The sequence below is a fragment of the Coregonus clupeaformis genome, chromosome 24 (assembly GCF_020615455.1).
Source record: "Coregonus clupeaformis isolate EN_2021a chromosome 24, ASM2061545v1, whole genome shotgun sequence".
Classification (NCBI taxonomy): Eukaryota; Metazoa; Chordata; class Actinopteri; order Salmoniformes; family Salmonidae; genus Coregonus; species Coregonus clupeaformis.
The window spans coordinates 5,043,714-5,068,791 of NC_059215.1; the positions used below are offsets into that span (position 1 = coordinate 5,043,714).

The 25,078-nt window shown below is 48.4% G+C and overlaps 1 protein-coding gene across 1 annotated transcript in view; it reads right to left on the reverse strand.

Annotated features, from left to right (window-relative positions):
* Positions 1 to 255: 255 nt before the first annotated feature.
* The window catches only part of LOC121538120 (membrane-associated guanylate kinase, WW and PDZ domain-containing protein 3), a 129,337-nt gene continuing 104,514 nt past the window's right edge, over positions 256 to 25,078 (reverse strand). Inside the window, exon 17 of the mRNA XM_045206792.1 lies at positions 256 to 2,303. Within this exon, the coding sequence (XP_045062727.1) occupies positions 1,171 to 2,303 (1,133 nt within the window). The 3' untranslated portion in view covers positions 256 to 1,170. The remainder of the gene's footprint in view (positions 2,304 to 25,078) is intronic.

The window sequence follows — 25,078 nt, forward strand, 5'->3', positions numbered from 1 at the left end:
GTGAAATAATCTGTCAATAAACAATTGTTGTAAAAATTACTTGTGTCACGCACAAAGTAGATGTCCTAACCGACTTGCCAAAACTATAGTTTGTTAACAAGAAATTTGTGGAGTGGTAGAAAAACGAGTTTTAATGACTCCAACCTAAGTGCATGTAAACTTCCAACTTCAACTGTATATATATATATATATATATATATATATATATATATATATATATATATATATATATATAGCAGTATATATAATAGTAAATATACTTACAGTATATAAACCTTATATAACAGTATAATTACTGTCCCCCAGCCATCTATAACACCACTATATAAGACTATATAAGCAAGACGTTAAGGAGAGGTTACGTTACAATCCAGGCCAAGCAAGCAGGAGGCAAATCATTTCTCTCGATCATTTATCTTAATCATTTATCTTAATCTCTGTAATATTTTTATTTCAACAAAAATAAAATAGCATGCTAAAATGATATAATAAAACAAAGAGGAATAATGTATTATCATGTCCTATAGTTGTGGCTTTTCTGTCTTTGAACTATAATACCCCCCCTTTTAGCCTCTAGGTGGGGGTAACACTCCATGTTGGTTTGTAGAGAGAGGGTTGATATGAGGAAGGTGTTTGATGCAATTGTTTGATGTTGTTGCCACTTGCATTTTCATTATTTAAAAAAAGTTCTGATGACAATGATTATGTTGAAGATAATACAACTCAGAATGTAGATCCAATGTAACCAACCGATGGTGATGGTGGACTAACTGCGGATCGATAAACAGTGGTAGTGGGTAGACTTATGGGTATGGGCATGGTTGGTGGTGAGACCTAGTAAAGAGATGGCTTAACGGGGGTCTGGGGTGCAGTGGACAGGGGGAATGTCCTGTCTTCTTGTTGTCCTAGGCTCTAATGCACAACAGGTTGGTGGAGCTGCCAGGTCAAACCTACGGTTGAAAATTCCGGTAACTTTCCCAAAATTCCCTGGTTTTCCAGAACCAACCAGGATTTCTGGCAAACCAGGCAACTTTGGGAAAAGTTACAGGAATTTTGCCACCCCACGTCAGAAAGACCACAACCCTCCTTCTGCTAATCACAGGACACATCGTCCCTCTCTTCTCCTTCTGCTAATCACAGGACACATCGTCCCTCTCTTCTTCTCCTCATCTACAGGTCAAGGCCTCCTCTCAGCCTGTGTCCCACCAACACCTGAATCAGTTTCTGCTGGCTGGGTTTAATCCAGGGGCCGGGGCCGGCGTAGGTGGCCTTCCGTGGCTGTGTGCTTCTCCAGGGGCCTGGGTTGTGGGATGCATGGGTGGCCCGACACCATGACTGGGTGCTCCATGGGTCCCGTCTCAGGTCCCTGGGATCCCCCCACCTGGGTGGGGCCCCGGCGGTAGATCCAGAGATGCTGGCAGCAGACACACTGACCTGGTCAGAGAAGCTGGCCCCGGAGGCTCCCGAGGCCCCTGACTCTGCATCGGACAGCTCAGCGTCTCCATCCTGCAGCGGCATGAGGAAGGAGAAGGGAGCTCTCTCTCTCTCTTTCTCTGGGGGTCTGTCTCTTTTTTCCGGCCCAGAATCCTCCACCACAGGTCCTGCAGCCGCCGTCTTCACCTCCATCTCAGCCTCCCTCTCCCTCTCCCTCTCTACCTCCCTCTTCCTCTCTACCTCCCTCTCGCCCTCCCTCTTCCTCCTCCCCTCTTCCCTCCCTACTACCTTCACCTGTGTTTCACTGGCTGAGGGAAGGCTACTTTGCCTGTGTATCTCCTGCTCCTCTATTTCCTCTACCCTCTCTCTCCTCTCACTTTGTGTTGTCCTGCTCCTCTGCTGTTTTGACCTCTGTTTGGCCCTGCTGTGCCTGACCCCCTGCGCTGTCTTCACTACCTCCTGCACTGTCTCCACTACCTCCTCCTGTCTGTCCCAGCTCCTCAGTACGTTCTTGGGTAAACTATGGGTACATTTCCTGTTGTCCTTATTCTCTGACCTCTGACCTCTGTGGCTGACCACCTGACTCTCCGCCTCCTCCTCCTCCTCCTCCTCCTCAGGCCAATCCAGGTCTGTGTCAGGAGTACCTCGCCCTCCTCCTCCTCTACCTCCTCCTCCTCCTCCTCCTCCTCCACTACTCCTTCCCCCCAGACGACCTCCCTTCCTCTGCCTCCCTCTCCTCTCCCTCTCTCCTCCTCCTCTATCCACCCTTCCGCTCTTCGTTGGCAGAGAGCGTGTCACATCTACTGCAGCCACACCCGGCTCCTCTGGGTAGAGAGAGGAGGAGGGGGAGACTGATCTGGGATCATGGTCTGAGAGAGGAGAGAGAGAAGGAGAGATATAGAGAGGAGGGGGGGTCAGAGAGAGGGGGAGAGTAAGAGAGGAGAGGGGGTCAGAGAAAGGGGGAAAGATAGAGAAGAGGGGGGGTCAGAGAGAGGGGGAGAGATAGAGAGGAGAGGGGGGTCAGAGAGAGGGGGTCAGAGAGAGGGGATGAGAGGGGGTCAGAGAGAGGGGGAGAGATAGAGGAGAGGAGGTCAGAGAGAGGGGGGAGAGATGAGAGAGGAGAGGGGGGTCAGAGAGAGGGGGAAGAGAGGGGGTCAGAGAGAGGGGGAGAGATATATAGGTGAGGGGGTCAGAGAGAGGGGGGAGGAGAAGGGGGTCAGAGAGAGGGGGGAAGAGAGGAGGGGGGGTCAGAGAGAGGGGGGAGTTTATAGAGAGGAGAGGGGGGTCAGGAAGAGGGGGGAGGAGAAGGGGTCAGAGAGAGGGGGAGAGGAGTCAGAGTGAGGGGGAGAGATAGAGAGGAGAGTGGATCAGAGAGAGGGGGAGGAGATAGAGGGGAGAGGGGGGTCAGAGAGAGGGGGGAGAGTAGAGAGGAGAGGGGGTCAGAGAGAGGGGGGAGGAGAGGGGGGTCAGAGAGATGGGGAGAGATAGAGAACAGAGGGGGTCAGAGAGAGGGGGAGGAGAGGGGGAGAGATAGAGAGTAGAGGGGGTCAGAGATAGAGGGGGTCAGAGAGAGGGGGAGGAGAGGGAGTCAGAGAGAGGGGGAGAGATATAGGGGAAAGGGGGTCAGAGAGAGATAGAGAAGAGAGGGTGTCAGAGAGAGGGGGAGGAGAGGGGATCAGAGAGAGGGGAGAGATAGAGCGGAGAGGGGGTCAGAGAGAGGGGGAGGAGAGGCAGAGACAGAGTGGGCAGAGAGAGAGAGGGGGAGACACACAGGGAGAAAGAGACAGAGAAAGACAGAGGAGGGGGGAGAGACACACAGGGAGAAAGAGACAGAGAAAGACAGAGGAGGGGGGGAGACACACAGGGAGAAAGAGACAGAGAAAGACAGAGGAGGGGGGAGACACACAGGGAGAAAGAGACAGAGAAAGACAGAGGAGGGGGGGAGACACACAGGGAGAAAGAGACAGAGAAAGACAGAGGAGGGGGGGGAGACACACAGGGGAGAAAGAGACAGAGAAAGACAGAGGAGGGGGGGAGACACACAGGGAGAAAGAGACAGAGAAAGACAGAGGAGGGGGGAGGGGTGCAGAGAGAGAGAGACAGAGAAAGACAGAGGAGGGGGTGCAGAGAGAGAGAGACAGAGAAAGACAGAGGAGGGGGGGGGGAGACACACAGGGAGAAAGAGACAGAGAAAGACAGAGGAGGGGGGAGACACACAGGGAGAAAGAGACAGAGAAAGACAGAGGAGAGGGGGGAGGGGAGACACACAGGGAGAAAGAGACAGAGAAAGACAGAGGAGGGGGGGGGGGGAGACACACAGGGAGAAAGAGACAGAGAAAGACAGAGGAGGGGGTGCAGAGAGAGAGAGACAGAGAAAGACAGAGGAGGGGGGGTGCAGAGAGAGAGAGACAGAGAAAGACAGAGGAGGGGGGAGACACACAGGGAGAAAGAGACAGAGGAGGGGGGGGAGACACACAGGGAGAAAGAGACAGAGGAGGGGGGGTGCAGAGAGAGAGAGATGTTAGTGGGAGCTAGAGGGAAAAACACAACTTAGAAACAGTTTCCAGTTTAATGTAACAAACAGTGAAGAAACTATTGACAGTTGGGATGAAAGGTAACAATAAGGTTCCATGTGTAAAGGGTTTATAAAGGGTTTATAAAGGGTTTATAATTACATTATTAAAGGTTATTTAATCATTTGTAAATGCATTATAAACCATTAATAAATGGTTTATAACAAATTGGTCAAAATAGTGCGATAGCTAGTCAGTGCTTGCTAAACAGTGATTCACTATTTACCTCCATCGATTAACCATTTACAAACGCACTTACCAATGCGTATAATATCGAAGCCGTATGTATGTCTTATCATGAAACCTTATTTTCAAATGGTTGCACAGTTTAACAATACTTATTTTCTCACTTGGGTGTGATGCATTGTTGCTCTGTCCAATGAACAGAAATGATTGGTTTTCAGACCAGTGGTCAACTCCCATGATGTGTCTTGCCCCACGTTTGAAAGTGTGCAAAGGCCAGACAGCAGAGATCGCGCGAAATAATCGTTGTTCACAAGATAAAAATGTTGACAGAGGAGAGAGGGTAAATTCTCAATACAATTTTTAAACTTTTGTATACACAAATTCTGCTGGATGATTTAGCACGCTGCTCAGTTAGCTAACGTTTGCTAGCTCGGCTGTCCTAACTAGCTAGCAGTGGGTAAAACCTAAAACGTATTTTTGAATATAGAAATTATGCTAAACGATTAACCAAGAGATAATCTTTGGCATGATATAGTTACCTAGCTAAATATATTATGTTTGCTAGCTAGCAAATGTTAAGGCCTTGATACACTGGCAATTTTTCTAGACAATATTGCAGAGCAATGTTGCTGGCAACGGAGTGGGGTATGAGACACTGGAGCAATGATGAGCACATGGACATGAATAATAGATTTCATATGAAGCATATATTAACTTCCCCGTGTATTTACTCATCTCCTATAGCTTGTTGTTGACTGACACGTCGGTACTATAATTTATTATCCAACAAACAAGCACTAAAAAGGTGTTGCACCTATCCGGGGCAATCATTCAACCTAAAGCCTCGTTCACATTACCCGTAAGCACTCTGTTACGTTGCGCGCCGGATGTCATACATTTCAATGGGGACGTCCACAAATGGAGTGGAATCGCAACGCCCCCTTGCGTTTGAAGGCTCCATTGTGAGACAGACACCGTATACTTTTACATTTTTCATACTTTGCAGGAGTCAGGGTTTTGGGTCACGAGGTCTGGGATCCTGGGTGCCTCACCGGATGGTCTGGTGGTGGTCAAGTGCAAGGGTTTAACCTTACCATTGACTATACGGTAAAATAGACTGGGCTATCTGCACATCTAAAATCCTACTATGTGACATTTCTGCAGGGATGGAGGAATTATCTGGAATGCTCAACTAGACGATCAGGACAGTCTAGAGTACAATTTGCCCGAAGAGGTGAAGTATTGCGATGAGCTACTGTAGGTAATTTGAAGAAAAAAAAATGCTAAACAAGAATGCACACGAGAAATACACAATATCAATTATTTACGCGAGAAACTAAAAAGGCTATAATATCTATGCTACTTGCTAGGTTACTTACTACTTGTCGATGATTTCACATGGAGAAATGTGCGTTGAGGGATGACATCAAAGCTTGCAATAAGATGTGTAGTTCTGTATGAGAGCCACATTAGCGGCTAATTAGCATTTCATTTTGGGGGGTAATTACAGGCGAATATATTGATAAAAGTTACGTTGTCAGAGAGAGATTTATGTGGTTATCAAAACGTCAAGCCAGGGTAAGCCTACATGAAACACAGACCTTTATATTAAGTAGTTCTAAAATACCAGATGTAAAAATGAATGGTGAAAAATTGATTGGAACCATGTCTGGGTTTTACGGCTAGGTTTTATGGGTATTATGACTCATACTGTGGTACTCAATTTTGAACCATTTAATTTGTCTTAAAAGACAAACTCCGCCTACCCGGCAGACAGGGAGATCCGTGACTAAATCGAGTTCGCCCACTGCGCTGGCCAATCGGATAGCTAAAATCACCGTTCCTACAGCTTCCAAGACCCCGGCCACAGCAAAGTTTGATACTAGCCAACTTTTAAAACCGTGACCAAAGTGAGACTGTCAAAGAATACAGCAAAGAGCTGCTGTTTTTAAGAGTGAGTTCATGTCAAAGTTTTTATTCAGCACTGTCAACACTGTTTTTATTCAACACTATTACAAAACATAAAATGCGTTTCTCCCTACTTCCACTTGCGCTGCAGCTGCAATGAATAGAGTCAAGTCTATCAATAGCCCTGCGTTTTAATTATTATTAGCAGCTCATCGTGTCTATTTTAATATCGAGGAATATTTAACTTTCTCTGGTCATAGGAACATGAATTTGTGCATGGGGCAGATTGGATGCAACTCCAGCTTCACCACCAGGTGGAGACGGTGTCCCCGTCTCTCCGGTCAGTCTCACCAGAGGAAAGGAAGGGGAGAGCAGGGAGCGTGAGAGGCGGACCCTCGGCTGCTCTCTCCTTCCCTCCGCTGAGAGTAATGCTGTGTTCAAAACAACTGGGAACTCTGAAATCTCCAACTTCCATCTCCAACTCGGAACTCTAAAAAAATTACTGACTAGGAAAAATCGTATTCAACGGTCATCCAACTCGGAATTCCAAGTCTGAAACTCAGACATCTTTCTAGAGCTCTGACTTTACAACCTGAAGAACACTGACGTCATGATTTGACCTCGTTTTTTTTTTTTTTGTTCCCAGTTGTCTTGAAAGCACCATGACCATCAGATGCAGGTACCATCCAGTAAAAGAAAAAAGCTAATTATTTGCAAATTATTGTTATCAAAGCTCGAGTTTTGAAATATAATATGGTCTGAGGTTAACAATATTGGCAGGCCAGGCATGTAACCAATATGCTGTGATATTGTATTAGGCCTACTGCACAAACCTCATTCCTACAGAACTGTTTTTATTAGGTTAATGTAAAAAAATGTAAGTCAAGTTAAAAAGAAATCTGAGCGGTTGATCTCGGCTTGCTTTTTGACTGTGAAAGTGATCTTGACTCAGAAAAGGTTGGTGACCACTGACGTAGACTCTGTGCCACGAAATGAGTGACAAAACATTACAAAACCTGGCCAGATAATTTCAAGTCATCAGTCAAGTCGAAGTCGAGTCCTGAGTTTTGAGGCTCCAAGTCAAGTCTCAAGTTATTTTATTTTCTATCAAGTCGAGTCTCAGGTCATCAAATTTGTGACTCGAGTCAGACTTGAGTCCAAGTCATGTGACTCGAGTCCACAACTCTGATAACTAGATTTTGAAAAAGTTTTACTTCACAATTCTAAGCTAGGTAGTGTAAGTGTTATTCAAGCTAGCTAGCTAGTTAAACATACAAAGAACTATCTAAAACGAAAAACTATATGTAAAATCTACATGGTTCGCTAGCTAGCGGATTAGCCTGTTTGTCCCACTGAACACCACTGTGGATATTTTCGGCAGTTAAACATGACAAACTGAGCAAAGCATGTATGTATTAACGTATCATGATATAATATTGTAGTGGCGCAACATATGAGACATGAATGGCCAACATTTCACTCTAACATGGGAGTTGATTTTCTCTCGCTTCAGCTCAAAAGCGGTTGCCATGTTTTCCAAAGTATAGACTGATCACATGACCAATATCTGTGCTTTGATTCCTACAAATTGCCCATTAGGTGGAGCTGCCGATCAAGATTCCCCAGATAATAAAAAGTAGCTGATGTTCAATGTAAAATAGTTGCAGCAACCATTGCTGGCAACATTGCACGGCAATATTGCCTCTCAAAACTGCCAGTGTATCAAGGCCTTAACTTACTATCTAGCTACCTAGCTAATTAGCTAGTGTACTAGCAAACATTTGGATAACTAGCTACCCCCTTTAATCTGTGGTAGCTAGCTATTAGTGTTAGCAAGTAATATTAAACACTAGTTAGCTATTATTATTATTATTATTATTATTATCATTATTATTATTATTATTATTATTATTATTATCTAGCGTTGCACTACCAGTGCCGGATTAAGAAATCATAGGCCCAGGGGCTTACAGTTATTTTTTATAAACGATTAATCCTCTGTGGCTAAATTATGCTCTCTGGTGTATTTTGAACATTGATATCGGGCTCCTGTGGTTGGATAAAAAACATATATACACTACCAGTCAAAAGTTTGGAGACACCTACTCATTCAAGGTTTTTTCTTTATTTTTAATTTTTTTTACATTGTAGAATAATAGTGAAGACATCAAAACTATGAAATAACACATATGGAATCATGTAGTAACCAAAAAGGTGTTAAACGAATCAAAATATATTTTATATTTGAGATTCTTCAAATAGCCACCCTCTCACAAAGACACGGTGGTTGGAACCAAAAAATCTCCAATTTGGACTACAGCACCAAAGGATACATTTCCAACGGTCTAATATCCATTGCTCGTGTTTCTGGGCCCAAGCAGGTCTCTTCTTCTTATTGGTGTCCTTTAGTGGTGGTTTCTTAGCAGCAATTCGACCATGATGGCCTGATTCACACAGTCCCCTCTGAACAGTTGATGTTGAGATGTGTCTGTGACTTGAACTCTGTGAAGCATTTATTTGGGCTGCAATTTCTGAGGCTGGTAACTCTAATGAACTTATCCTCTGCAGCAGAGGTAACTCTGGGTCTTCCATTCCTGTGGTGGTCCTCATGAGATCCAGTTTCATCATAGCGCTTGATGGTTTTTGCGACTGCACTTGAAGAAACGTTCAGAGTTCTTGAAATGTTCCGTATTGACTTACCTTCATGTCTTAAAGTAATGATGGACTGTCGTTTCTCTTTGCTTATTGGAGCTGTTCTTTCCATAATATGGACTTGGTCTTTTACCAAATAAGGCTATCTTCTGTATATTTGAAAAATATCAAATATATTTGGATTTGTTTAACACTTTTTTGGTTACTGCATGATTCCATATGTGTTATTTTATAGTTTTGATGTCTTCACTATTATTCTACAATGTAAAAAATTATAAAAATAAAGAAAAACTCTAGAATGAGTAGGTGTGTCCAAACTTTTGACTGGTAGTGTACATATACTACAGATATAATAAATACAGTATGTAGGGTGCAGGGTGTAGGGTGTAGGGTGTAGGGTGCAGGGTGTAGGGTGCAGGGTGTAGGGTGCAGGGTGTAGGGTGTAGGGTGCAGGGTGTAGGGTGCAGGGTGTAGGGTGTAGGGTGCAGGGTGTAGGGTGTAGGGTGTAGGGTGCAGGGTGTAGGGTGCAGGGTGTAGGGTGCAGGGTGTAGGGTGCAGGGTGTAGGGTGCAGGGTGTAGGGTGTAGGGTGCAGGGTGTAGGGTGTAGGGTGCAGGGTGTAGGGTGCAGGGTGTAGGGTGCAGGGTGTAGGGTTAGGGTGTAGGGTGTAGGGAGTAGGGTGTAGGGTGTAGGGTGCAGGGTGTAGGGTGCAGGGTGTAGGGTTAGGGTGTAGGGTGTAGGGTGCAGGGTGTAGGGTGCAGGGTGTAGGGTTAGGGTGTAGGGTGTAGGGAGTAGGGTGTAGGGTGTAGGGTGCAGGGTGTAGGGTGCAGGGTGTAGGGTTAGGGTGCAGGGTGTAGGGTTAGGGTGTAGGGTGTAGGGAGTAGGGTGTAGGGTGTAGGGAGTAGGGTGTAGGGTGCAGGGTGTAGGGTGCAGGGTACAGGGGGTAGGGTGTAGGGTGTACAGTGCATTCTGAAAGTATTCAGACCCCGTGACTTTTTCCACATGTTTTTACGTTACAGCCTTTTGCTCTAAAATTGATTACATTATTTTTTTTCCCTCAGCAATCTACACACAATACCCCACAGTCCTGGGCCCAGGGGCTTCAGGCAGGGTACACCCCTGCATTAATCCGGTCCTGTGGATAACAAAACTAGCTAAGCCTATATGGTATAAATCCTGATAATGATGATAGTAGAGTTATGTGGAACTAGAGTGTCTATGCTAAAATGTCATACATTCCTATTCTCTCCCACAGATTCCCATGAGGTCTCAGACTCCAGGATGTGAAATGCTTAACAAGAAAGAAGGGGACCATGAGACACAATGATGTATTTTAAATAGTTAAATCGGTTGTCAGTTTCTATTCTGACTTGTTAGAAGAGGAGAAAAATATAATATACTGTTATATATGTTTTCCAACTCATTAATAAATGGCCAGAAGGTTTCCACTTTCTTTAAAGTTACCTTTTCAGCAGTTAAATGTTGGTGACTCATTTGTTTATGGTCAGTGGATTGCCATTTTAAAACAAGGTATAATTTTAGCAGTTATAAATGTTGATAAGTCTGTCATTTTAAAATAAGGTATACTCTTAGCAGTTATACATGTGGGTAAATAATGTATAGATTATTTGAGAGTTCACTCAGAGCTTAGACATACTTCTAGGCAGTATTGGGTACTCATCACTACATACATGAGAGAAGATTCAACACTTTGCTAAACATGTTCAGTCAATGAATGGTGGGTATGAAAACCAAAACGTTCAACGTTGTGAGAGGATGCCTCTTCCACTGTTTCACGAACCAAAGGTATTACGCATACCATTTCACACCAGAGCGTTCACCATAGTTGGACTATCACAGAGAAGTGGTAGGTATGTTGATATAATCTGGTAAGGGGGTCATAAATTAGGAATGATGATTGAATAATGTCCTGGATGTACATTTGACCAGGGAATCAGGGTTTCAAAGGTGGGTCAAGACATCATGAAAACCAACCTCTTCTGTTCCTGGGACAAAGCACCAATTTGTCACATCCAAAAGTGAGAAAATAACTATTATTCAACTGTGAAACTATTAAAAATAAGGTTGCATGATGATACATAGGGGTAAACCTTATAAGCATTTGTAAGAGCATTTATAAATGGTTAATAACTGGAGGTAAATATTGGCTCACTATTTGGCAAACACTGACCAGTCATTGCACTATTTTGACCAAAGCGATATAACTGTTTATTAATGGTTTATAATGCATTTACAAATGATTTAATCATCGTTAATAACGTAATTATAACCCCTTTACAAATGGAACCTTATTGTAACGTGTTACCGGATGGAAATGTACAGTACACAGCACAACAAGCCTTGTGGCCTTTGAGCTAGAAACAATAAGTATGTATAGGTATGATCTAGAAACACTAAGTATGTATAGGTATGAGCTAGAAACACTAAGTATGTATAGGTATGATCTAGAAACACTAAGTATGTTAATTTCATTTTAATCTCTTTGTTTCAACAAGCCTAATCTGTGTTCTGAGTAAAGTTACTCTCTCACTGAGATATACATGGCTGATGTTTGTACTGAAATAGCTACATCCACAAGGACAGATGCAGGCTGAACAAGAAGGCCTGTTATTTAATTATATTTATATACAGGCGTAGCAAGTATAAGACACCATTTATAAGGGGGTCATTCATGCTGATGATACATTATAGCTGCAGGCTTTAAAAATTGAAACGGCACTTGTACAGTTTTACTGTTGGATTACATACCACCAGGAGTGATACATAAATAACTCCATTCCATAGTTAACAAGGTAGGACTCACTGCATATAATTCAACTGCAAGAGCAAATAAACCTGGAGATATGAGACACCTCTTGTTCATGTAACTCAGGGCAACAAGGACATGTGGTCCCAACTGTGTGGTTCAGTTGGTAAGAGCGTGGCACTAGCAACGCCAAGGCTGTGGGTTCAATTCCTGCAGCGATCAGGTACACATTACTAGGATGGATAAAAGGGTCTGTTAAGTGGCATATGTCAATGTGAAGAGTTCTAGAACACAAATGGATGTAGAAATCAGAGTTCTAGAACACAAAGGGATGTAGAAATAAGAGTTCTAGAACACAAAGGGATGTAGAAATAAGAGTTCTAGAACACAAAGGGATGTAGAAATCAGAGTTCTAGAACACAAAGGGATGTAGAAATAAGAGTTCTAGAACACAAAGGGATGTAGAAATCAGAGTTCTAGAACACAAAGGGATGTAGAAATCAGAGTTCTAGAACACAAAGGGATGTAGAAATCATAGTTCTAGAACACAAAGGGATGTAGAAATCATAGTTCTAGAACACAAAGGGATGTAGAAATAAGAGTTCTAGAACACAAAGGGATGTAGAAATAAGAGTTCTAGAACACAAAGGGATGTAGAAATCAGAGTTCTAGAACACAAAGGGATGTAGAAATCAGAGTTCTAGAACACAAAGGGATGTAGAAATCAGAGTTCTAGAACACAAAGGGATGTAGAAATCAGAGTTCTAGAACACAAAGGGATGTAGAAATCAGAGTTCTAGAACACAATGGGATGTAGAAATAAGAGTTCTAGAACACAAAGGGATGTAGAAATAAGAGTTCTAGAACACAAAGGGATGTAGAAATCAGAGTTCTAGAACACAAAGGGATGTAGAAATCAGAGTTCTAGAACACAAAGGGATGGAGGGAGGAAGAGAATAAACCAGAGAATGGAAGACTAACAGGAAGGGATACCAACCGCGTATTCTCTGTTCTGCCGATGACATAGAAACAAGGCTCTCCCTGCTTAGAGTTGGTCATACACAGAGACAGGCTGGAGAGCTCCACTGAGAGGGAGGAGGAGGAGGAGCAGGAAGGAGGGATGGAGAGGGAGGGAGGGAGGAGAGAGATGGAAAAGTAGAGGGAGAGAGAAATAGAAGGAAAGAGACAGTAGAAGGAAAGACAGAGGGAGACCACAAGTTGGGTCAGGAGAAAGACAAATAGAGAAAGAAGAAAACCAAAGTGTTAAAAGTCAAGACAGGAAGAAAGACTCTTAGCGGCGAGAAAGAAAGCACCAGATAGAGGAAACAAGTGAAAGAAGTGACCCTTTTGAACGGGTCAATAAAGCCTTGTTCCCACTGCAGGCCTTAATACTCAAATCAGTTTTGTTTTTCAAATTAGTTTTGGAATACTGACTGTCCACACAGCAAGTTACAAGTGACCAAATCAGATTTGTGTGTGTTCAGACAGGAGTCATTTGCTGCCATGGCTACGCTAGTTGTCATAGTAATGACGGGTGTGTGCACATTGGTGTAGGATGATTGGTGGTGGTGCTCGTGCTTCCTGTCACTTCCTATCACTTTATTTAGCATGGACTGGTACCCCGGGTGGGTGGAGACTTCACTTAAGGACAAATGGAATGGTCTAAAATGAGCAGACTCTGCTCACCCGGGTCTCCGGGCCATGCAAAACAAACTCCCCCACTCAGAAGTTACAGTATGTGGCAAGCTACATACTGTAAACAATCAACAAGCTAGTTAGCTACCACATGTTCTTGTGAAACTGTCAACAGACTAGCTAGCAAGCAACAAGATGTGCCAAATAACAGCCTAAAAATCTGATTTGACCGTTCAGACACAAGTCGCAAGGCCAGGAATGGTTTGAAATGTGACTTGTAATATCAGATTCTATGTGCTTTTTGGCTGTTTAGACTGCAGGAAAAAGAACAGATTGGAAACGGATATGCAAAAAATATATATTTGAGTTACTTCAAACTGCCAATGTGAACAAGGCTTAACAATCAATAAGAAACTGATCAATCAGGATTTTAGACTCTAGCTAATCTTCCAGTAATAGTAATGTCTGCAACTCTTATCATTAACTGAGATGCACAAACAAACAAAGTTTTTATCCCACTGGGATTTTGGTCACGTTCCTCTAATGACGCACCCATTTCATCCCTCCTTCCTCCCTCTCCCACCTCCTCCTTCCTCCCCTCCCTGTCTGTTACCATAGTCCGGGACGTATCCTTCCTCCCCTCCCTGTCTGTTACCATAGTCTGGGACGTATCCTCCCCTCCCTGTCTGTTACCATAGTCTGGGACGTATCCTCCCCTCCCTGTCTCTTACCATAGTCTGGGACGTATCCTCCCCTCCCTGTCTGTTACCATAGTCTGGGACGTATCCTCCCCTCCCTGTCTGTTACCATAGTCTGGGACGTATCCTCCCCCTCCCTGTCTGTTACCATAGTCTGGGACGTATCCTCCCCCTCCCTGTCTCTTACCATAGTCTGGGACATATCCTCCCCCTCCCTGTCTGTTACCATAGTCTGGGACGTATCCTTCCTCCCTCCCTGTCTGTTACCATAGTCTGGGACGTATCCTCCCCTCCCTGTCTCTTACCATAGTCTGGGACATATCCTCCCCTCCCTGTCTGTTACCATAGTCTGGGACGTATCCTTCCTCCCCTCCCTGTCTGTTACCATAGTCTGGGACGTATCCTCCCCTCCCTGTCTCTTACCATAGTCTGGGACATATCCTCCCCTCCCTGTCTGTTACCATAGTCTGGGACGTATCCTTCCTCCCCTCCCTGTCTGTTACCATAGTCTGGGACGTATCCTCCCCTCCCTGTCTCTTACCATAGTCTGGGACATATCCTCCCCTCCCTGTCTGTTACCATAGTCTGGGACGTATCCTTCCTCCCCCTCCCTGTCTGTTACCATAGTCTGGGACGTATCCTCCCCTCCCTGTCTGTTACCATAGTCTGGGACGTATCCTTCCTCCCCTCCCTGTCTGTTACCATAGTCTGGGACGTATCCTTCCTCCCCTCCCTGTCTGTTACCATAGTCCGGGACGTATCCTTCCTCCCCTCCCTGTCTCTTACCATAGTCTGGGACGTATCCTCCCCTCTCTGTCTGTTACCATAGTCTGGGACGTATCCTCCCCTCTTTGTCTGTTACCATAGTCTGGGACGTATCCTCCCCTCCCTGTCTCTTACCATAGTCTGGGACGTATCCTCCCCTCCCTGTCTGTTACCATAGTCTGGGACGTATCCTCCCCCTCCCTGTCTGTTACCATAGTCTGGGACGTATCCTTCCTCCCCTCCCTGTCTCTTACCATAGTCTGGGACGTATCCTTCCTCCCCTCCCTGTCTGTTACCATAGTCTGGGACGTATCCTTCCTCCCCCCTCCCCTGTCTCTTACCATAGTCTGGGACATATCCTCCCCTCCCTGTCTGTTACCATAGTCTGAGACGTATCCTTCCTCCCCTCCCTGTCTGTTACCATAGTCTGGGACGCATCCTTCCTCCCCTCCCTGTCTGTTACCATAGTATGGGACATATCCTTCCTCCCCTCCCTGTCTCTTACCATAGTCTGGGACATATCCTTCCTCCCCCTCCCTGTCTCTTACCATAGTCTGGGACGTATCCTTCCTCCCCTCCCTGTCTGTTACCATAGTCTGGGACGTATCCTTCCTCCCCCTCCCTGTCTCTTACCATAGTCTGGGACATATCCTCCCCTCCCTGTCTGTTACCATAGTCTGGGACGTATCCTTCCTCCCCTCCCTGTCTGTTACCATAGTCTGGGACGCATCCTTCCTCCCCTCCCTGTCTGTTACCATAGTATGGGACATATCCTTCCTCCCCTCCCCTGTCTCTTACCATAGTCTGGGACATATCCTTCCTCCCCCTCCCTGTCTGTTACCATAGTCCGGGACGTATCCTTCCTCCCCTCCCTGTCTCTTACCATAGTCTGGGACGTATCCTCCCCTCTCTGTCTGTTACCATAGTCTGGGACGTATCCTCCCCTCTTTGTCTGTTACCATAGTCTGGGACGTATCCTCCCCTCCCTGTCTCTTACCATAGTCTGGGACGTATCCTCCCCCCTGTCTGTTACCATAGTCTGGGACGTATCCTCCCCCTCCCTGTCTGTTACCATAGTCTGGGACGTATCCTTCCTCCCCCTCCCTGTCTCTTACCATAGTCTGGGACGTATCCTTCCTCCCCTCCTGTCTGTTACCATAGTCTGGGACGTATCCTTCCTCCCCCTCCCTGTCTCTTACCATAGTCTGGGACATATCCTCCCCCTCCCTGTCTGTTACCATAGTCTGGGACGTATCCTTCCTCCCCTCCCTGTCTGTTACCATAGTCTGGGACGCATCCTTCCTCCCCTCCCTGTCTGTTACCATAGTATGGGACATATCCTTCCTCCCCCTCCCTGTCTCTTACCATAGTCTGGGACATATCCTTCCTCCCCTCCCTGTCTGTTACCATAGTCTGGGACGTATCCTTCCTCCCCTCCCTGTCTGTTACCATAGTCTGGGACGTATCCTCCCCCTCTCTGTCTGTTACCATAGTCTGGGACCTATCCTCCCCTCCCTGTCTGTTACCATAGTCTGGGACGTATCCTTCCTCCCCTCCCTGTCTGTTACCATAGTCTGGGACGTATCCTTCCTCCCCTCCCTGTCTGTTACCATAGTCTGGGACGTATCCTTCCCTCCTCTCTGTCTGTTACCATAGTCTGGGACGCATCCTTCCTCCCCCTCCCTGTCTGTTACCATAGTATGGGACATATCCTTCCTCCCCTCCCTGTCTCTTACCATAGTCTGGGACATATCCTTCCTCCCCTCCCTGTCTCTTACCATAGTCTGGGACGTATCCTTCCTCCCCTCCCTGTCTGTTACCATAGTCTGGGACGTATCCTTCCTCCCCCCTCCCTGTCTCTTACCATAGTCTGGGACATATCCTCCCCTCCCTGTCTGTTACCATAGTCTGGGGACGTATCCTTCCTCCCCTCCCTGTCTGTTACCATAGTCTGGGACGCATCCTTCCTCCCCTCCCTGTCTGTTACCATAGTATGGGACATATCCTTCCTCCCCTCCCTGTCTCTTACCATAGTCTGGGACATATCCTTCCTCCCCTCCCTGTCTGTTACCATAGTCCGGGACGTATCCTTCCTCCCCTCCCTGTCTCTTACCATAGTCTGGGACGTATCCTCCCCTCTCTGTCTGTTACCATAGTCTGGGACGTATCCTCCCCTCTTTGTCTGTTACCATAGTCTGGGACGTATCCTCCCCTCCCTGTCTCTTACCATAGTCTGGGACGTATCCTCCCCTCCCTGTCTCTTACCATAGTCTGGGACGTATCCTCCCCTCCCTGTCTGTTACCATAGTCTGGGACGTATCCTCCCCTCCCTGTCTGTTACCATAGTCTGGGACGTATCCTTCCTCCCCCTCCCTGTCTCTTACCATAGTCTGGGACGTATCCTTCCTCCCCTCCCTGTCTGTTACCATAGTCTGGGACGTATCCTTCCTCCCCCTCCCTGTCTCTTACCATAGTCTGGGACATATCCTCCCCTCCCTGTCTGTTACCATAGTCTGGGACGTATCCTTCCTCCCCTCCCTGTCTGTTACCATAGTCTGGGACGCATCCTTCCTCCCCTCCCTGTCTGTTACCATAGTATGGGACATATCCTTCCTCCCCTCCCTGTCTCTTACCATAGTCTGGGACATATCCTTCCTCCCCTCCCTGTCTGTTACCATAGTCTGGGACGTATCCTTCCTCCCCTCCCTGTCTGTTACCATAGTCTGGGACGTATCCTCCCCTCTCTGTCTGTTACCATAGTCTGGGACCTATCCTCCCCTCCCTGTCTGTTACCATAGTCTGGGACGTATCCTTCCTCCCCTCCCTGTCTGTTACCATAGTCTGGGACGTATCCTTCCTCCCCTCCCTGTCTGTTACCATAGTCTGGGACGTATCCTCCCCTCTCTGTCTGTTACCATAGTCTGGGACGTATCCTTCCTCCCCTCCCTGTATGTTACCATAGTCTGGGACGTATCCTCCCCTCTCTGTCTGTTACCATAGTCTGGGACGTATCCTCCCCTCCCTGTCTGTTACCATAGTCTGGGACATATCCTTCCTCCCCTCCCTGTCTGTTACCATAGTCTGGGACGTATCCTTCCTCCCCTCCCTGTCTCTTACCATAGTCTGGGACGTATCCTTCCTCCCCTCTCTGTCTGTTACCATAGTCTGGGACGTATCCTTCCTCCCCTCCCTGTCTGTTACCATAGTCTTGGACGCATCCTTCCTCCCCTCCTTGTCTGTTACCATAGTCTGGGACATATCCTTCCTCCCCTCCCTGTCTGTTACCATAGTCTGGGACGTATCCTTCCTCCCCTCCCTGTCTGTTACCATAGTCTGGGACGTATCCTTCCTCCCCTCCCTGTCTGTTACCATAGTCTGGACGAATCCTCCCCTCCCTGTCTGTTACCATAGTCTGGGACGTATCCTCCCCTCCCTGTCTGTTACCATAGTCTGGGACGTATCCTTCCTCCCCTCCCTGTCTGTTACCATAGTCTGGGACGTATCCTTCCTCCCCTCCCTGTCTGTTACCATAGTCTGGGACGCATCCTTCCTCCCCTCCCTGTCTGTTACCATAGTCTGGGACGTATCCTCCCCTCTCTGTCTGTTACCATAGTCTGGGACGTATCCTCCCTCCCCTCCCTGTCTGTTACCATAGTCTGGGACGTATCCTCCCCTCTCTGTCTGTTACCATAGTCTGGGACGTATCCTTCCTCCCCTCCCTGTCTGTTACCATAGTCTGGGACGTATCCTCCCCTCTCTGTCTGTTACCATAGTCTGGGACGCATCCTTCCTCCCCTCCCTGTCTGTTACCATAGTATGGGACATATCCTTCCTCCCCTCCCTGTCTGTTACCATAGTCTGGGACGTATCCTCCCCTCCCTGTCTGTTACCATAGTCTGGGACGTATCCTCCCCTCCCTGTCTGTTACCATAGTCTGGGACGTATCCTTCCTCCCCTCCCTGTCTGTTACCATAGTCTGGGACGTATCCTTCCTCCCCTCCCTGTCTGTTACCATAGTCTGGGACGTATCCTCCCCTCTCTGTCTGTTACCATAGTCTGGGACGTATCCTCCCCTCTCTGTCTGTTACCATAGTCTGGGACATATCCTTCCTCCCCTCCCTGTCTCTTACCATAGTCTGGGACGTATCCTCCCCTCCCTGTCTCTTACCATAGTCTGGGACATATCCTTCCTCCCCTCCCTGTCTGTTACCATAGTCTGGGACATATCCTTCCTCCCCTCCCTGTCTCTTACCATAGTCTGGGACATATCCTTCCTCCCCTCCCTGTCTCTTACCATAGTCTGGGACATATCCTTCCTCCCCTCCCTGTCTCTTACCATAGTCTGGGACGTATCCTTCCTCCCCTCCATGTCTGTTACCATAGTCTGGGACGTATCCTTCCTCCCCTCCCTGTCTCTTACCATAGTCTGGGACGTATCCTTCCTCCCCTCCCTGTCTGTTACCATAGTCTGGGACATATCCTTCCTCCCCTCCCTGTCTGTTACCATAGTCTGGGACATATCCTTCCTCCCCTCCCTGTCTCTTACCATAGTCTGGGACATATCCTTCCTCCCCTCCCTGTCTGTTACCATAGTGTGGGACATATCCTTCCTCCCCTCCCTGTCTCTTACCATAGTCTGGGACGTATCCTTCCTCCCCTCCCTGTCTCTTACCATAGTCTGGGACGTATCCTTCCTCCCCTCCCTGTCTGTTACCATAGTCTGGGACGCATCCTTCCTCCCCTCCCTGTCTGTTACCATAGTATGGGACATATCCTTCCTCCCCTCCCTGTCTGTTACCATAGTCTGGGACGTATCCTCCCCTGCCTGTCTGTTACCATAGTCTGGGACGTATCCTTCCTCCCCTCCCTGTCTGTTACCATAGTCTGGGACGTATCCTTCCTCCCCTCCTGTCTCTTACCATAGTCTGGGGACGTATCCTTCCTCCCTCCCTGTCTCTTACCATAGTCTGGGACGTATCCTTCCTCCCTCCCTGTCTGTTACCATAGCCTGGGACGTATCCTTCCTCCCCTCTCTGTCTGTTACCATAGTCTGGGACATATCCTTCCTCCCCTCCCTGTCTGTTACCATAGTCTGGGACGTATCCTTCCTCCCCTCCCTGTCTGTTACCATAGTCTGGGACGTATCCTCCCCTCTCTGTCTGTTACCATAGTCTGGGACGTATCCTCCCCTCCCTGTCTGTTACCATAGTCTGGGACATATCCTTCCTCCCCTCCCTGTCTGTTACCATAGTCTGGGACGTATCCTTCCTCCCCTCCCTGTCTGTTACCATAGTCTGGGACGTATCCTCCCCCTCTCTGTCTGTTACCATAGTCTGGGGACGTATCCTTCCTCCCCTCCCTGTCTGTTACCATAGTCTGGGACGTATCCTCCCCCTCTCTGTCTGTTACCATAGTCTGGGACGTATCCTCCCCTCCCTGTCTGTTACCATAGTCTGGGACATATCCTTCCTCCCCTCCCTGTCTGTTACCATAGTCTGGGACGTATCCTTCCTCCCCTCCCTGTCTCTTACCATAGTCTGGGACGTATCCTCCCCTCTCTGTCTGTTACCATAGTCTGGGACGTATCCTTCCTCCCCTCCCTGTCTGTTACCATAGTCTGGGACGCATCCTTCCTCCCCTCCCTGTCTGTTACCATAGTCTGGGACATATCCTTCCTCCCCTCCCTGTCTGTTACCATAGTCTGGGACGTATCCTTCCTCCCCTCCCTGTCTGTTACCATAGTCTGGGACGTATCCTTCCTCCCCTCCCTGTCTGTTACCATAGTCTGGGACGTATCCTCCCCTCCCTGTCTGTTACCATAGTCTGGGACGTATCCTCCCCTCCCTGTCTGTTACCATAGTCTGGGACGTATCCTTCCTCCCCTCCCTGTCTGTTACCATAGTCTGGGACGTATCCTTCCTCCCCTCCCTGTCTGTTACCATAGTCTGGGACGCATCCTTCCTCCCCTCCCTGTCTGTTACCATAGTCTGGGACGTATCCTCCCCTCTCTGTCTGTTACCATAGTCTGGGACGTATCCTCCCTCCCCTCCCTGTCTGTTACCATAGTCTGGGACGTATCCTCCCCTCTCTGTCTGTTACCATAGTCTGGGACGTATCCTTCCTCCCCTCCCTGTCTGTTACCATAGTCTGGGACGTATCCTCCCCTCTCTGTCTGTTACCATAGTCTGGGACGCATCCTTCCTCCCCTCCCTGTCTGTTACCATAGTATGGGACATATCCTTCCTCCCCTCCCTGTCTGTTACCATAGTCTGGGACGTATCCTCCCCTCCCTGTCTGTTACCATAGTCTGGGACGTATCCTCCCCTCCCTGTCTGTTACCATAGTCTGGGACATATCCTCCCCTCCCTGTCTGTTACCATAGTCTGGGACGTATCCTTCCTCCCCTCCCTGTCTGTTACCATAGTCTGGGACGTATCCTTCCTCCCCTCCCTGTCTGTTACCATAGTCTGGGACGTATCCTCCCCTCCCTGTCTCTTACCATAGTCTGGGACATATCCTCCCCTCCCTGTCTGTTACCATAGTCTGGGACGTATCCTTCCTCCCCTCCCTGTCTGTTACCATAGTCTGGGACGTATCCTCCCCTCCCTGTCTGTTACCATAGTCTGGGACGTATCCTTCCTCCCCTCCCTGTCTGTTACCATAGTCTGGGACGTATCCTTCCTCCCCTCCCTGTCTGTTACCATAGTCCGGGACGTATCCTTCCTCCCCTCCCTGTCTCTTACCATAGTCTGGGACGTATCCTCCCCTCTCTGTCTGTTACCATAGTCTGGGACGTATCCTCCCTCTTTGTCTGTTACCATAGTCTGGGACGTATCCTCCCCTCCCTGTCTCTTACCATAGTCTGGGACGTATCCTCCCCCTCCCTGTCTCTTACCATAGTCTGGGACGTATCCTCCCCCTCCCTGTCTGTTACCATAGTCTGGGACGTATCCTCCCCTCCCTGTCTGTTACCATAGTCTGGGACGTATCCTTCCTCCCCCTCCCTGTCTCTTACCATAGTCTGGGACGTATCCTTCCTCCCCTCCCTGTCTGTTACCATAGTCTGGGACGTATCCTTCCTCCCCCTCCCTGTCTCTTACCATAGTCTGGGACATATCCTCCCCTCCCTGTCTGTTACCATAGTCTGGGACGTATCCTTCCTCCCCTCCCTGTCTGTTACCATAGTCTGGGACGCATCCTTCCTCCCCTCCCTGTCTGTTACCATAGTATGGGACATATCCTTCCTCCCCTCCCTGTCTCTTACCATAGTCTGGGACATATCCTTCCTCCCCTCCCTGTCTGTTACCATAGTCCGGGACGTATCCTTCCTCCCCTCCCTGTCTCTTACCATAGTCTGGGACGTATCCTCCCCTCTCTGTCTGTTACCATAGTCTGGGACGTATCCTCCCCTCTTTGTCTGTTACCATAGTCTGGGACGTATCCTCCCCTCCCTGTCTCTTACCATAGTCTGGGACGTATCCTCCCCTCCCTGTCTCTTACCATAGTCTGGGACGTATCCTCCCCTCCCTGTCTGTTACCATAGTCTGGGACGTATCCTCCCCTCCCTGTCTGTTACCATAGTCTGGGACGTATCCTTCCTCCCCCTCCCTGTCTCTTACCATAGTCTGGGACGTATCCTTCCTCCCCTCCCTGTCTGTTACCATAGTCTGGGACGTATCCTTCCTCCCCCTCCCTGTCTCTTACCATAGTCTGGGACATATCCTCCCCTCCCTGTCTGTTACCATAGTCTGGGACGTATCCTTCCTCCCCTCCCTGTCTGTTACCATAGTCTGGGACGCATCCTTCCTCCCCTCCCTGTCTGTTACCATAGTATGGGACATATCCTTCCTCCCCTCCCTGTCTCTTACCATAGTCTGGGACATATCCTTCCTCCCCTCCCTGTCTGTTACCATAGTCTGGGACGTATCCTTCCTCCCCTCCCTGTCTGTTACCATAGTCTGGGACGTATCCTCCCCTCTCTGTCTGTTACCATAGTCTGGGACGTATCCTCCCTCTCTGTCTGTTACCATAGTCTGGGACGTATCCTCCCCTCCCTGTCTGTTACCATAGTCTGGGGACGTATCCTCCCCCTCCCTGTCTCTTACCATAGTCTGGGACGTATCCTTCCTCCCCTCCCTGTCTCTTACCATAGTCTGGGACGTATCCTTCCTCCCCTCCCTGTCTGTTACCATAGTCTGGGACGTATCCTTCCTCCCCCTCCCTGTCTCTTACCATAGTCTGGGACATATCCTCCCCTCCCTGTCTGTTACCATAGTCTGGGACGTATCCTTCCTCCCCTCCCTGTCTGTTACCATAGTCTGGGACGCATCCTTCCTCCCCTCCCCTGTCTGTTACCATAGTATGGGACATATCCTTCCTCCCCTCCCTGTCTCTTACCATAGTCTGGGACATATCCTTCCTCCCCTCCCTGTCTGTTACCATAGTCTGGGACGTATCCTTCCTCCCCTCCCTGTCTGTTACCATAGTCTGGGACGTATCCTCCCCTCTCTGTCTGTTACCATAGTCTGGGACGTATCCTCCCCTCTCTGTCTCTTACCATAGTCTGGGACGTATCCTCCCCTCCCTGTCTCTTACCATAGTCTGGGACATATCCTTCCTCCCCTCCCTGTCTGTTACCATAGTCTGGGACATATCCTTCCTCCCCTCCCTGTCTCTTACCATAGTCTGGGACATATCCTTCCTCCCCTCCCTGTCTCTTACCATAGTCTGGGACATATCCTTCCTCCCCTCCCTGTCTCTTACCATAGTCTGGGACGTATCCTTCCTCCCCTCCATGTCTGTTACCATAGTCTGGGACGTATCCTTCCTCCCCTCCCTGTCTCTTACCATAGACTGGGACGTATCCTTCCTCCCCTCCCTGTCTGTTACCATAGTCTGGGACATATCCTTCCTCCCCTCCCTGTCTGTTACCATAGTCTGGGACATATCCTTCCTCCCCTCCCTGTCTCTTACCATAGTCTGGGACATATCCTTCCTCCCCTCCCTGTCTGTTACCATAGTGTGGGACATATCCTTCCTCCCCTCCCTGTCTCTTACCATAGTCTGGGACGTATCCTTCCTCCCCTCCCTGTCTCTTACCATAGTCTGGGACGTATCCTTCCTCCCTCCCTGTCTGTTACCATAGTCTGGGACGTATCCTTCCTCCCCTCTCTGTCTGTTACCATAGTCTGGGACATATCCTTCCTCCCCTCCCTGTCTGTTACCATAGTATGGGACATATCCTTCCTCCCCTCCCTGTCTGTTACCATAGTCTGGGACGTATCCTTCCTCCCCTCCCTGTCTCTTACCATAGTCTGGGACGTATCCTTCCTCCCCTCCCTGTCTCTTACCATAGTCTGGGACGTATCCTTCCTCCCCTCCCTGTCTCTTACCATAGTCTGGGACGTATCCTTCCTCCTCCTCTCTGTCTGTTACCATAGTCTGGGACGTATCCTTCCTCCTCCTCTCTGTCTGTTACCATAGTCTGGGACGTATCCTCCCCTCCCTGTCTCTTACCATAGTCTGGGACGTATCCTCCCCTCCCTGTCTGTTACCATAGTCTGGGACATATCCTTCCTCCTCCTCTCTGTCTGTTACCATAGTCTGGGACATATCCTTCCTCCTCCTCTCTGTCTGTTACCATAGTCTGGGACGTATCCTTCCTCCCCTCCCTGTCTGTTACCATAGTCTGGGACGTATCCTCCCCTCCCTGTCTGTTACCATAGTCTGGGACGTATCCTCCCCTCCCTGTCTCTTACCATAGTCTGGGACGTATCCTTCCTCCTCCTCTCTGTCTGTTACCATAGTCTGGGACATATCCTTCCTCCCCTCCCTGTCTGTTACCATAGTCTGGGACATATCCTTCCTCCCCTCCCTGTCTGTTACCATAGTCTGGGACATATCCTTCCTCCCCTCCCTGTCTGTTACCATAGTCTGGGACATATCCTTCCTCCCCTCCCTGTCTGTTACCATAGTCTGGGACGTATCCTTCCTCCCCTCTCTGTCTGTTACCATAGTCTGGGACGTATCCTTCCTCCCCTCTCTGTCTGTTACCATAGTCTGGGACATATCCTCCCCTCCCTGTCTGTTACCATAGTCTGGGACGTATCCTTCCTCCCCTCCCTGTCTGTTACCACAGTCTGGGACGTATCCTCCCCTCCCCTCCCTGTCTGTTACCATAGTCTGGGACGTATCCTCCCATCCCCTCCCTGTCTGTTACCATAGTCTGGGACGTATCCTTCCTCCTCCTCTCTGTCTGTTAGCATAGTCTAGGACGTATCCTCCCTCCCTGTCTGTTACCATAGTCTGGGACGTATCCTCCCCTCCCTGTCTGTTACCATAGTCTGGGACGTATCCTCCCCCTCCCTGTCTGTTACCATAGTCTGGGACGTATCCTTCCTCCCCTCCCTGTCTGTTACCATAGTCTGGGACGTATCCTCCCCCTCTCTGTCTGTTACCATAG